General features: G+C 38.0%; 1 protein-coding gene across 1 annotated transcript in view; it reads left to right on the forward strand.

Moving 5' to 3' along the window:
* LOC140933234 (uncharacterized) overlaps positions 1 to 13,925 on the forward strand; it is a 58,886-nt gene that overhangs the window by 14,447 nt on the left and 30,514 nt on the right. Inside the window, exons 5-7 of the mRNA XM_073382754.1 lie at positions 7,938 to 8,096; positions 9,922 to 10,023; positions 11,457 to 11,555. Of these exons, the coding sequence (XP_073238855.1) occupies positions 7,938 to 8,096; positions 9,922 to 10,023; positions 11,457 to 11,555 (360 nt within the window). The remainder of the gene's footprint in view (positions 1 to 7,937; positions 8,097 to 9,921; positions 10,024 to 11,456; positions 11,556 to 13,925) is intronic.

A 13,925-nucleotide genomic window follows, 5' to 3' on the forward strand; every position in this document is an offset into this window, starting at 1 on the left:
ACTTCAGGTTTTCTAAAGCCTATTTTCCCACGCAACGTAATTAAGATTGATTGACATGCTTCACCTTTCTCAAAGCTTAGAAACCGCAAGTTCGCTAAGTCGGTGTTAAGGATGGTTTCAAGTCAGTTGAAACTTTCTTGAATCGTTTTAATGCGATGCAAAGTAAAGTTACTTGAGATTTTACTTTGGCCTTCACATACGAATTTTTGGTTAAGTAAAACTTAACAGCTCTTAAGTCTTACTTAACAGCCTACTGAAAAGACAACCATTATATCTAAAGTTATTTTTGAATCTAAAACAAGTGTTTTGTTGAAGTGACAAGGGGTGCAAACCATTGACACAAACCACCCGGGTGGAAATCCTGTGCGTAAACATAATAAAACTATAGAATTTGACGTGGTTGGAGAACAACCCGCTACAAAGTGTATCCAATTCAGCTGAACCGACCGAACAGAGTAGAAAAATTGCATTCCCTCAATTCACAGCCCATATTTTCTGAAGCTTCCAAACTAAACGGAATAGCGCGAACCATTTGATTTTCTAACCGGAATTTCCGGTTTTCTCATGTAATGGTAAGTACCCCATCATTTCTTGCATTCGCTTTAACGATGGCTGACTCCTCTCGGTCCTGAATAAGGATGTGACATCCACAAAGTAAAATTTATAGGTTTTTGGAAAATTTGGCTCTAAGAGGACGGTCAATAGTGTGTTCAAAAGAGGTCGCTGCTATTGTTGTGACCTAATACAATTGGCCGCCATTTTCCGAGTTGACCTAGGTGTCATTTTCGAAATGAGGTTAAGCCGCGCGAACTCTTTGGTAGGAAAAAAAATGTTTGTTATCATGCAAATAATAGTTATTTTTACATGACAAGTCTTGAACTTGACACTATGAGGTTTTGGAAACCGTAAAATGGACTCTTAGACCTGTCCAGTTTAGATGTTATGGATCACGGTCTGCTAGAAAAGAATAATCTTGTCTTGGGCAAGGTCATACAAGGATTGTATTGTTCCTTTGTTTCGGAAGAATAGGTTCTTAACGGGATAATTACATGGACAATAACCTGTATACTCTCTTTCTGGGAGTTGATCCTAAAGTTGTTTTGACGCCGAAGTTAATGACTTTTTATATATTTATTCGAGAATCAAAGTGGTCATAAAAACGTCCCCCGAAGGGATGATTATACCAAAATACCATTCATATGCCGTTTCCGGCGAACGCTTGTATTTTCCCACTCTGGTGCTGTTGGCTCATTTTTCCTCAAGTGCTAAGAAACCGGCTGAATTTGAGAAAAAGTATGATTGAAAATTTTTAGTCGCTTAAACGCAACACGGCGATTAATTGTGAGCTTGTGACGTCATCAATGCACGAAAGCATTATTCTCGCAGCACCTTAAGATTTTGCGTCTAAAGACTCAATATTTGCTACTCATTGTTCAGCAACTGACTTTAAAAAATTACACTGTAATGTCAAGATGGAAGACTGTTCTAGGTGCGAACGTAGAAAATCAAACAATTGTTGGACGGAAAGCAAGTTGAATCATTGGACGGGAAGCAGTGCAAATTTACAGGTAAAAATTATTTTTTTGAAGCTTGATGGTAGTGTTTAGTTTTGCCTGTTTGCTGTTTCTCTTCGGCATTACAAAACTGTGTTAATTTCTTTCTTGTAGTTAGATAGCAGACCTGTTTTAGCCTTGTTTTAGCCTGCACTGCCGTGAAGCCAATGATCGGTATTCTTTTACTTTTTCTTTTTTTTTATTCTTTCGTTTACTCATTGAACGATATGAAAGTGTGTGAAGAAATAGCGAAACAACTGCAATGAAGGCACACAAATTAAGGAGAAGAGGTCGATCGATTGGATTGTATTCCAGAAAGGAACCTTTTAATTTGGAAAAATAGTAAAATAAAACATTGTTTTCTTTTAGATGTGGCTAAAACTAGAAATAATTTGTTTTCGCAAGCAAAATTCGTGACCGGAAAGAAAGAGCCAGGAAACACAAGTTGCGTGCGCAACATTCGTGCAGGCTAAGCTGACAAACATTTTCGCGTCCGCGAATGTCCTTTGGTATATAAGTTTGATAAATTTTTGGTCGAAAGGCTGTAGTTGCAACCCCGGAGATATTTTTTCTAAAGACTGAGATGGAATAAAAACTTGAGATCGGTTGATTAAGCATAATTGGAACAGTGTTATTTCAATAAGCGTGGCTGGTGTAATTTTCGACTACCCGTGGTATTGGGTTAATGAGTTTAAATGGTTGCGCTCATGTTGTTTAGAAAAGCGCAAAGGCTTATTTGCGTTCTGTTTCAAGAAGAACTTCAGTCATATGTCAGTACACTGAAGCCATTTATATACTTGCCATCAATCTTTGATTGATAAAATGAGAGATGATTGTCTTTTGGAGGGTTAGGCTAATGTGCTCAAGCCAATGTCTGTCTTAAGATTGTGTCTCAGAGAATCGACAAAGAGTAACGATTGTTAAAAAACACCTCTCGGAATGCGGCCTTAAGAGCGCACCCTTATTTACGATAGAATAAGCAAACAAAGACTCTTCTGTATATTGAGACATCTCCGCCTTTATTTATTGGCGTTACATAAGGAAGCCATATTGCCTCAAGGTATTAAGGTGGATCCGCATTTATTACGAGGCTAGCCAGTGATCTAGGACGAACTTTGTCTTTGTCTTCGGCGTTTTCGATTTCAATGCGGCGGCTACGAAACTTTGGGAAAACCTGCATTCAACAGTGATATGAAAAAAAATTGATCCGACCGGTGTTAATTTTTTTTGTGTGAAATTAAATCTTAAGTGGACTCCTCTTTTATAAGATAATCGTGAGCACGATATCTCGAACAATTTACCACTACAAAATATTTTACGCTTATTCAACACTACTGATGAAGTACACGCTTATAACACTAGACCCTCGTCAAGAAGTGATTACGAAATTAAATTTTCAATACTGGATAAACAAGGCAAATCATTTTCAAGATTAGGGGCCGAGATATGGAAATGCATACCTCCGAGTATTAGAAAACTCCCAAAGCATAGCTTTAAAAAGAAAATACGTGATTGCTTACTTCAAATCCATTCACAGACAGACGACTATCCTGATCTACCTACCTTATTAAGACAAATGCAACGTATTCAATTTAATACAATTCCGAAAGAGTTCATATTTTATTTATATATAGACACTACCCACCTAGACTAGCCTTTACTATTTGTGGGCAGTGAGAAAATAAAATAGTAATTCTGAATTAACCAATAAAATGAAATGAAATGAAAGTGCAGTGAAAAATTTTGCTCTTATTGCTGGCGTAAATGTCTGTTGTCAGGTTTTCTGAACATAACACGTATGCCAAATAAATTTAAGCCAAGAGAAATCGTTGGAGCAAACGTCCGCTACTAGTAAGTCTTTCTGAATTCAGCTTTGAAATTATTTTGGAGTTTTCACCTTTCAGAACTCCAAAACAGTCTAAAATCTGAGCTCAGAGTGACATACTTGTTTCGGAATTTTGCCCTTGGCTAATTATTTTTCTGAAATTTATTTGGCTTTGGTATATTATCAATAAAAATTAATACCAGACCCTTAAGCCAAAAAAGCAAAGTTTTTTACTGGAAGTAAGTGAGGTCTACTTAAGCTCTAAGTCCGTAAAAAATATTTAACGCCAGTCAAATAGAATTGTTTCATGTTATTGCTGAACGATTGCTACAGATCTTCTCAAAGTTTATGTAAGTTTCGTAACCGTTGCTTCGAAACCTAAAAAGGTTTAAAGACAAAGTTCGTCATAGATCACTGCGCCTGTAATAACAACAGAGCCACCCTAAGTACCTTAAGTAAAGCCTAAGAACAAAGTTAAATGGTGACAGCAATAGATGATAGTCAGTCTTTTGTCTCGGAACAGCCGGTGTGTCTCATATTTAAAAAAAAACATATTACCGCAGGCAAGTTATCCAGACGAACACTAGAGGTGCCAGCTGAAATAGGCTGTTGTCACGAATTTTATCCAAATTCTTACAGTAAGAACAGCCATCAAATTAAGTGAAACATAAAAATTATCGCTCAAAACAAGAAAAGAGGGTATACTATTAATAACTCAGCAAAAACAAAAATAAGCACGGATGGACAAACTTGAAGAAGACTGAAACGGATTGAAATTGTGAGTTTTTGAAAACTTGTCAGCTTAATAGTTTTTAAACATTTTTGTTGTTTGTAACGTTTGATGTAGTGCTAGGAGGTATATTTGATAGAGAAGAAACTGCGATTTTGTCATTTATGTAATTTCCTCGTTAATGTTAGGGTCCATAACGCATAAGAAAGCGTAATTGGCGATATTAACAAAAAGGACTAGACAGTCGGTGACACACAACTATCCTGTCTCGTGAGCTCCTTTAAATAACAACATTGAGAGCTTTGGCAAATCAGGTTTAGTTTATACAGAAAATATTAGAGTATGACTAGTACAGTATATAAAACAGTGCACACCCTACCTTCAGTTGGTTTTGCAGTGTAAGGTAGTTCTGATGTTTGATGCTCAAGTTCAACCATTTATACGAATGTTTCTCAGCAGATTGCTTATTGCTTACTGAGTGTATTATAGACGCACATTACAATTATTTATAGTAGCCTAGACAATCGGCCAAGGCTGCTTTTTTAAAAGAATTCTGACTCGTTTGACATGTCAGGTATTCTATCTCCGTGATCGTGCAGGTGATAGCTACTCATCTCTTAACTGTTACTTCTATTCAATTGAAAGCTAATTAGACTTAGTCTACAGCCTTGGAAGTCTTGATGCGCCCGCGGGCAGTACCGCGGGATCATCGATCGAGACACCCATGGCTGTAGACTGAGTCGTCTACGCAACAGTCTGACTCTTTGTTTTCACATTCGCTCCTGGCCTATCCTGTAGCTGTAGATTTACATTTGACCTCTTCGCGCATTTATGGCCAACGCAAAACATACAACTCTTGTGGAATCCACTGTTTTTTTTAGCTGTGCTGTCGACCAAAGCCTGCGAATACAGCCGTTTCTCCTTGCTCCTCGCCGCTAAGGACTGGATAAACGTCCCTGGTGGCGAGGAGCTGGGAGAAACGACTGTATTCGAAGGCTTTGGTCGACCAGTCACAGGAGACCTGGGGTCCACTTTAGTCCCCGAGGTCAAGGTCGAGACGTTGCACTCGGGCAACGGCACTGTGCAACGAATTTCAGTGTGGGTGTTGGAAAAATGGGTGTGTTCACATCAGTGCCCATAAAGTAGCGTACTCTGGCACCGTGCCCGGATACCAGGTGTGAACAGCTCGTATATCAGTTATCGGGTTTACAACTTCTTCAGCTGACCGGTTAAAATCCGACGAGCTTTAGTGTAAACACGACAAGCTAAAAACGCCAACCCGACTTTTTCAAGATGTCTAAAACGACTATAGTCATCGACCGCAGAAAACATCGATGTAGTAGTCCACCTGCCCTAGAACAGCCGATTGAGACAAAATTTGGCCATTACTTTTTAGCTGCCATTTGATGAAAAAGTGACTTTTGGTTTTTCCAGAATGTTTCAAAAACCGTCCTTTTACAGATTGAAATGACAAACTAATCGCATTGTCGCTTTTGCGGCTTTGCTAAAGAATTACTGGAGAATACGAGTTTGGATTTGTCAACTTTCTTTTCACATTTTCCTCGTCTTTAGCAGTGAAAAGGTGTTCTTTTGTTCCAGCTGGGCGCGCATTGAGCTTCTTTTTCTTTGTGCCAAGAAACGAGTCGTAGTACCGCATAACAATAGAAGCCATTTGTGCGTATAAAAGACTTCAGCGGACATGCGGCAACATTACATCGCATTCAAAACTTTTTAAAGACATCTTTACGTGCTTCAGCTTTCTGCGAACGAACACTAACTTAGTGGCGCATTGGTGTGGCTTCAAGTCTTCAACATTTTAGTCCGATTCAACCTATGCGAAAGATTGACTTAACGACTCGGTCGAAGAAACGACCGAATTTACATGTTTATTGAGATCTGTTTGTCTGCTCGAAATGTTTGAAAAATGCGACAGCTGTCGAGTTTAATAACAGTTATGGTGCTTTCCACTACGACTGAACTCCTTTGAAGTGTTCCCACGAAATACTGTCTTGCTCGGTAAGTAAAAAAAGAATTCACGCTTTCGCCAAACCTTCTTGTTACTCTAAAAGTGTGAGCTAAACAAGTTTAAAACTGCTGTTTACGGTCAGCTCAGGTTATTCTTTTGATTAGTTTGAGTGGTTATTATCATGGCCCCAAATTTGTAAACACAAAGTTAACTTAGATAGTAGTCGGCAAATGTCAAGTTGTTTGAACTCGATCACTTGACGTTTATTTGTTTGGGTTTTAGGGTTTGTTTGTACTTTTGGATATCACTCCCTACTGAATACTACTATCGATTATTGTAATAAAGCTTTTGACTCTTAAAGTTGGCGTAAAAGGCCAAGAAAAAATGCTTAGTTAGTTACACAAGGAAAACTCTCTCTAGCGTATTTTTGTAAATAACAAGTAGCATAATGCTTGGAGCTACGATTCACGCAAGAATAGCCAGCCTTCCACGCTGAGTTGGCTTGGCGGAGTACGAAAAATATTTCTTTTTTAAGAAAGAACTGACAAATCTTAGTGGCGTAAAATTTATTTATTACGTACTACATCATTTCCGTCGTAAACGCAAGAACTTTTGTAGCTTTCCTTCATTTATTTGATGGAGTCATTAAACTAACTCGCTTTTTTACTTGATTGTTCTGTTTACCAAATGCATTGTTTTGTTTCCGGCCATAGCGCTTTGACTTTATCACGAAATGTATAATTGCCCCCTTAGGTATTCTCGAGTGTTAATCAAAGTACTTCATACAATATTGCGGTTTTATTGCGGCATTCATCATTTTATAGAGTTATACGGCTCAGTAAAAAACAACCTCGTTTACTGTAACGAAAATGAACTTTAACACTGTCCGTCTTAAATACTGTTCAGCTCGAGAGATGGAGTTTTATGACACTAAGGCAAGTGTAATTTAGATGTGTATTAGAGTCTGGAAACAATAGCTATCACTTAGAAATTACATTTGAAAAAGTTTCATTAAATTGATCCCGGAAAATCTTTTGGGCCATGTCCACACGAATGCGGACTGATTTTTTGAAACCGCATATTTTTTTATCCGGATTCGTGTGCGGCTTCACTTGTGAGGGTCCTCAATAGGTTTTTCGGGACCCGGGATTTCCCTTCTTTGAAGCTCGAGATGCGGGGCTTGAAAGCAAAATCGGGACGAGTTTCGGGATTGAAGAATGCTTGGGAGGTAGGATGCCAAATATAACCCTCGGGATAACGGGATCTCACGAAGTTTTGGGTCGGGATTACGGGATTGAAGAACCCTATTGGGGACCCACACTGGTTTCGTGTAGACGGAAGACCGATTCGTGTAGAATTTACATTTACCATTTACACGGAAAAACCGGAAATATCCGGTTGGAAAATCAAATGGTTGGCGCCATTCCGTTTGTAGTCTTCTTCGCAGCCCTTTTTAAGCTCGTCACGCAACGCTCCTCTCCAAAATAACGCTTCTTCCGTTGTTGGCGTTGAGCGTTGCGTGACGAGCATAAAAACGGTTGCGAAGGATACTATTCCGCTTGGGAAGCTTCAGAAAACATGGGCTTTGACTTTAGGCAATGCATTTTTTCTTCTCTTTTGAGTCTGCTCAGATTATTTGGATAGTACTTTGTGGCGGATTTTTCTCCCACGACGTCAGATTTCATAGTTTTATGTTTTTGCACAAGATTTCCATCTGGGTGGTTTGTTTCAATGTATGGTAAGCACCCACTCTGTCGGTTCTCACTTCAGTAATTTTGCTGTTGTATAATTCCAACCATTCGTAAGCCTACATTGCATGTGAGCACGTCCTTACGATTACAACGTTTCCTCATCTCTCCACAGACATGCGTATTCAGCCTGGCTGCCACCCTGTGGTCAGCGGCTGACTGGCGGCTGACAGAGGCAGAGAAGCCGTCACTAAGTACCAGGTTCCAAGAGTTGCTGGTATCTATGACAGACGATTGCCCGGACGCTAGGCCAGGCTTATATGACGTACTGCAAGTAAGTTGTCCCAGCACGAGAACGGTTCTTTCTGTTTTTTCGATTTTTTGCTCTTCTAGATCAATTAAGGTTTGTGGGAAACTACCCACCTACCCCTCCCCTAAGCTGGCATTACCACTTACTTCTCACTTTGGCCAAATGATGGCTTAGGGGAGGGGTAGGTGCACAGTTTCCCAGAAACCTAAATTGGTCCGCTTTTCTTTTGCTCTTGTTTTGTTCATGTTTATAAATAAATAACACAAATAAAGGCAGTTGGCTGCAGCTTTCTAGGGTCTCCCCGAGGGGATTGTTAAAATCGGCGACCAGAAAGCGAATGAAATAAAAATAAAACAGAAACAAGTATAACTAAACGATAAATATAAGTAAATAAAAACAAAAATAAAAAAGATCTAGCCTGTTTTGTGAAAATCCAACGCTTGATCATTCTTGCAAATGAATGCTTCTTTAACTCATGGAGCTGTAAACAGGTAGTCTATTGAAATGAAAGCTACTGAGTGTAGGAGTAGTACTTTCTGCGGTACTGCTTATTATGTCTTTCCTTATAGCCGGCGAAATTAAATTCCATAAAATTAGATACTTAATTATCGTTTAATTCAAATGGAACATAACTATGATAAGAATCCAAATTGGTAGGAAGCGAACCAACTTGCTATTTACAAGGGTGACCAAGGATTTGAACTCGGGACTACAGAGAACAAATCAGGCGAGCGGTTAAGGCGGGTCTTACTCTCGAGGCTTCAGGATTACAAGTCCAGCATTCTAACCGCTCGGCCACGCTGCCTCCACAGATGGAATCTAATTAATTTATTAAATTTTGATCATTTAAATGAAAATAACTAAGCAGTGTGATTTTCTGTGCTGCTGCTTCAGTATTGTGCATTACAACGTAAACACTTTGTTTAGAGAGGGTAACACTAAACAGCTAGAAGCTGATGAACTTGTGGCCCTCAAAAAATTGGAATAGAAAAAATTACAAAAAGTGCAAATATCAAAAAACTATTTCTATCTAATCTAAAAATATCTGAAAATCAATGAAAATTATACATGTAATTAAATATTAACAGCAAGCTAAATATATAAATGATTTAGACTAAGCTGTTCATTAAAAATTAGATTAAATAAACTCTTCTTAAAAGCAGGAAGGGAATCCTTACGTCTTAATTCTAAAGATAAATTATTCCAAATTTTGCAAGCTCTAACTAAGAAGGACTTTCCACCCTCTGTCTCGCGTATATACTTAGGGCAAACTAAGTTAAATATAGCATACATTGTATTTCTGGTATGAACTTTATTATTAACAGTAAAATGTTCGTTTAAATAACTGGGTAAGGAACTCTGAATAAGTTTGAAAACTGTAGAGCGAACTGCTTATCTTATTTTCTTGTAAGGCTTATAAAGAGGGTCTTACTTTCGTGTCGAGTCGTTGGGTGAAGTGTGGCCAATCAAATGAAGGCTTCTTAGGCCTTTTTCCATTAATTGTGAGAGTTTTTTTATTGTCTTCAATCCACTTGGTTTACGGTCGGTTATGAATGATAACTAAAGGCTGAAAAGTCAAAATGATGTTAATAATGCTAGGGCTTATCTTACTACGTCTCAATCCGAGAGTGTCTTGGGGATCTGAACTTATTTTTGTTTTGCTGTTTCTCGTGTCGAAGTTACAGTAGACTGATTCACAATCAAGTCCTCAGTACCCAAAGCTTCGATTGAATTCGAAGCTTGGGTTGACCTCGTTTGATGTTAAAACTGGTCAGAACAACACGGTTTACGAGTAGACTGTGCTAATGACTGAAAAAACGTCATTATCACTATTTATTTGTGTTTCCAGACATGCGAATCATTACAGACTGGTGGAGATATGACGTCACGAGAACGATGCCAGGCGCTGCTATGGGAGTACCAGGCCTCCGCAGCCATGGATAATGAGGATGTAAGTTAACTATTGAGAACTTGTGATTTGGATTAGCAAACATATTTTGCCAGTTGGTCCTTCATTATATTTAGGTCCTATTCTGCGGCGAAGAAGGGAAAAGGCCAGCTGGCGTTAGCGTTTTTTCTTTTGAGGGAGGCGGGGAGGGGGGCTACAGATACACTAGCCAGTAGAATTATTGCTAAAAAGTTCTTTCTTTTGTTTTCGCACATGGGTTAACTTTTTGAAGAGATTAAAACTCCGGATTTCCTGCATTTGATTGCTCCCACTAAATCATTCGACTGTTTTGTTTACTTTTTGAGCTATCTACATATTTTTAAGAGAGAACTTAAGTAAACCAAAACTGATGCAAGGGACCTGCTCAGTGCACGCGGAAAGAGGACATTGAACAGTACAGAATTGCTTCAGACACTCAAAATCAGACTGCGAAACATTTATTAGGTTTTTTTGAAAGCAAACACTTTCTCTCCGTTTGACATCCACTGTCATTAGATGATTAACAATCGATGATTTATTTTCATTATTTGGGGCCTGTTATTGTCAATATTTGCGTTTCTCAAGTACTAATTAACAGTTTATATGGTAATCAAGCTTCATGAGTTTCTGTATTTCATCACCCTTCCAATAAACGCCACGCAGACATTCGATCGATATCAGTCTTCAAAAGTCCTTGTCAGAGCTACTGTGAAGTTTTTAAAATGACACAATCCAAGATTGCGGCACCTGTTGCTTTTCAATCCAACTATGCTTATCATAGTCTACTTAAAAACAGCATGCCACGACAAATATGTTTGGTAAGTTTGTTACCTGCTTCTCCGATCCACAATACGTTGTTATGGAAGTACTGAATACCGACCAACAATCACATTTTCTAAAATTTCCAATGAGAAACATTTACAGTTTTAAAGATTTCGGTGGTGAAGGCAATAGTATGTTTCATGTCGGCACGAGATGGACATCTTTAACATCGTTGTTTGCATAAACCATTTCAATAAGGTTCTTATGTGATGTTTACTCCAAGCTACTTACGAAATGACTCCTGGTTTGAAACCTTTCACTGTTTTAACCTAGTGAGTTTATATTGTCTTGCAATTCGACTTTTGAACGAGGTTTTTTAATGTATTGTTCTCTCCAGGTAGGTGCAACATTCAAAGGTTGCTTTTCCGGGTGTGAAGTTAAGCAGCACTTTTTTTATTATACTTGTCATTTCCCCCTCTTTGAAGAACGGTTCCGGTTGGGGTAGATCGATGTTAAGAGAGGGGTGTCACTTGTGTTTCAAGGCCACCAATAGCCCTGGAAGATGACAACAGCACTTCTTAGTAGAGCTGGTTGGTTTCCGTTTTTGAGCAACTGCTCCGAGGGGGGAAATAGATATCTAGTACTTTTGATATTCGATGCCTCACTTTGTTTAATTGTCGTTTTTTTCTCTCAAGGCCACCAAGAGAAAAACGCTAGAAGAAGACAAGAAGCATCACGACACACTGATGGGATCCATTTCAGTAGCCGCATCTTTCAAAGGCTTTCTAAAAAAAGTAAGTTTTTCATGATTCCTCCACTCCGTTATCAATATGAGCGTTCGCGTGGTTTTTTCGGGCACTTGTCGGCGCATTTGGCATGGAAAATGAAGGCTTCAAGTGCCCTAAGAGATGTTTATCACTGTGTCACAGAATGTTCACGAAGAAATTGCAGCATTTGATATTCATATTTAAAGCCGCTTTCCTGTTTTATTTTGTTTTGTTTGTTTGTTATGTTTTCAGCAACTTTTCTTAAAAATTTTTCATGAAAATGCTTTCCATAGACACTGGTCTTATGTTGTGGTTAACCTTTTTTTTTGCTAAACATTTTAGTCAAAACAATTTTTCGAGTGGTGTCGCCCGTCAGGCGAAGTTAATGACAACATCATTTGTCTTCACCCCCTTTATTTATCAAGGTATTATTAATGCGTGGACGATGTCATAATTGTGGCTAACAAATGATCGTAATAAAACTCACCTCCTGGAGCCATTATGGAGACATGTTACTGAAACTGAGTTCTAACTTTTAAATTGCATTGGTACATGAAATTTGACGGTGCGACCATTCAAATGAAACCTCTGATAATACTTTTACGTGGCATTATCTATTATGTATGCTGTAAAGACATGCTCCAACTTTTGAGTTTATGAACAAACTCCTGTGGTATGACCATTAACAGCAGATTCGCGTAATAGCATTTGATTTTTACCGTTTGTCAAAAATATGATTTATCTTTTTTCATCTGTCCTTCTCTGTGTGAATAAAAAAGATTCGTGAACAAAAGTCAGAAATTATTTGTGCCCTGATTCGTTGAAAATGTTAGAAATACGGATGTGTATACAACAAATTCTTGAAAGAAGCAAACAATCATTTCAATGTGTACTTGTAGAAGTTTATTTATTTCACATGTGTATTACATTAGAAGTAGTAAAGAAGAGCTGCTGTATTTTTCTTTACTTTTTTTCTGTTCTCTCGAACAGCCGATTCACGTAATAGCGTTTGATTTTTGACCGTTTTTCATGATACGGTTTTCCATTAATGAAGCCTGACCAGGTATTAATTTGACTCAGCCTGCAATTACGTAAAGGCTCCATCCAGTTAGTCTAACAAGTCTGACTTCTTAAAGAGAAATCCTTAATAATTACAAGCATTGGGGTGAAATTAATTTTGACACTCTTACCGGAAAATAAAGGTTACGGCTTACGAACTTTCATTAAATAACAGAGGAGGAAGAAGGCTAAGAAGGACGTGTATCACAAGACGATTGTCATCTTCAATGCGATTACTAAGCGTTTAATCCAGTTAATCGAACGCTAGATTTTGGTTGTTAGTTTTTGATCACCGAACCAGAATTCAAATGCTTTACCTTCGATTCTCAATTCAAGCTGATTTCCACACTGTACAACGCTACCGCGCGTTATGTTCGCGATTTTTAAAGCTTACTACACAAATTGGTTTGTGTAGTAATAATAATCCGAGAATAAATAATGAAAATAAAAAATGAAACCTACACTCGCAAGCCGGTCAGTGTAGGTTTATGTTACAGACTATACGAGTCATTTCGTTATACTCACACTCAATGAGCTACCGCAGGAGTCTGTTGCGGATTTTATAATCTCAATCTCAGTGTTGTTACTTAAACAAACTTTTGTTCCTGTGTGACATTTATTAACTTCACGTCGCCTACCCCCATATTAAATAAACGCAGTTGGCTATTTTCTTTTTGTGCATGAAGCCTTATTTACTGAAACCGACAGCTGACAGTTTTTAAAAATGAAACCTTTAAGCTCTAAGAGTCATCTGCATGAAATTTCTCCTTTTAATATCAATACTTTATAAAACATGGTGGTCATGAGAATTGATGTCATGATCACAGAAGATGAATCTAATTGATACTTCAACAAATTCTCCCGAATACATCTGTTGAGAACGTATAGGGACAACATATGAGAATTTAAGTTTTTGATATTAGGATTGAAAGTGTTGAGTGTGTTATTTGGCATGCAGCTGCAGGAAACACTGTGCGCGATAATTAATATATCCCATTCTTTTTCTTACGAAAAACTGTTAGTTTTGCTACACAGTTCCTTTCGGCAATGTCAATATAACATTTAGTTTTGTTTGTTGGATTTACAGCCATCTTTGGATAAGCTTGTCTATCCAGCGAAGCATTATGTTTTTATTCAAATAAGACAACGTATCAAAAACATTTTTAAAAGTTTTTCCCTGGGGGCATTCAGTGGGATGAATTTATACATTTTCCTTTTAATTTTTAAAGAAGAGAACATTTTCTTTTTTCCTAAGAAAAAAAGAGGATTTTATTTTCAATCGTAATTTTTCTGATGGCATTTTCTGAGTCCTTAATTTGACGTACCGTTTCCGTGGTT

The sequence above is a fragment of the Porites lutea genome, chromosome 4 (genome assembly GCF_958299795.1).
Source record: "Porites lutea chromosome 4, jaPorLute2.1, whole genome shotgun sequence".
Lineage (NCBI taxonomy): Eukaryota > Metazoa > Cnidaria > Anthozoa > Scleractinia > Poritidae > Porites > Porites lutea.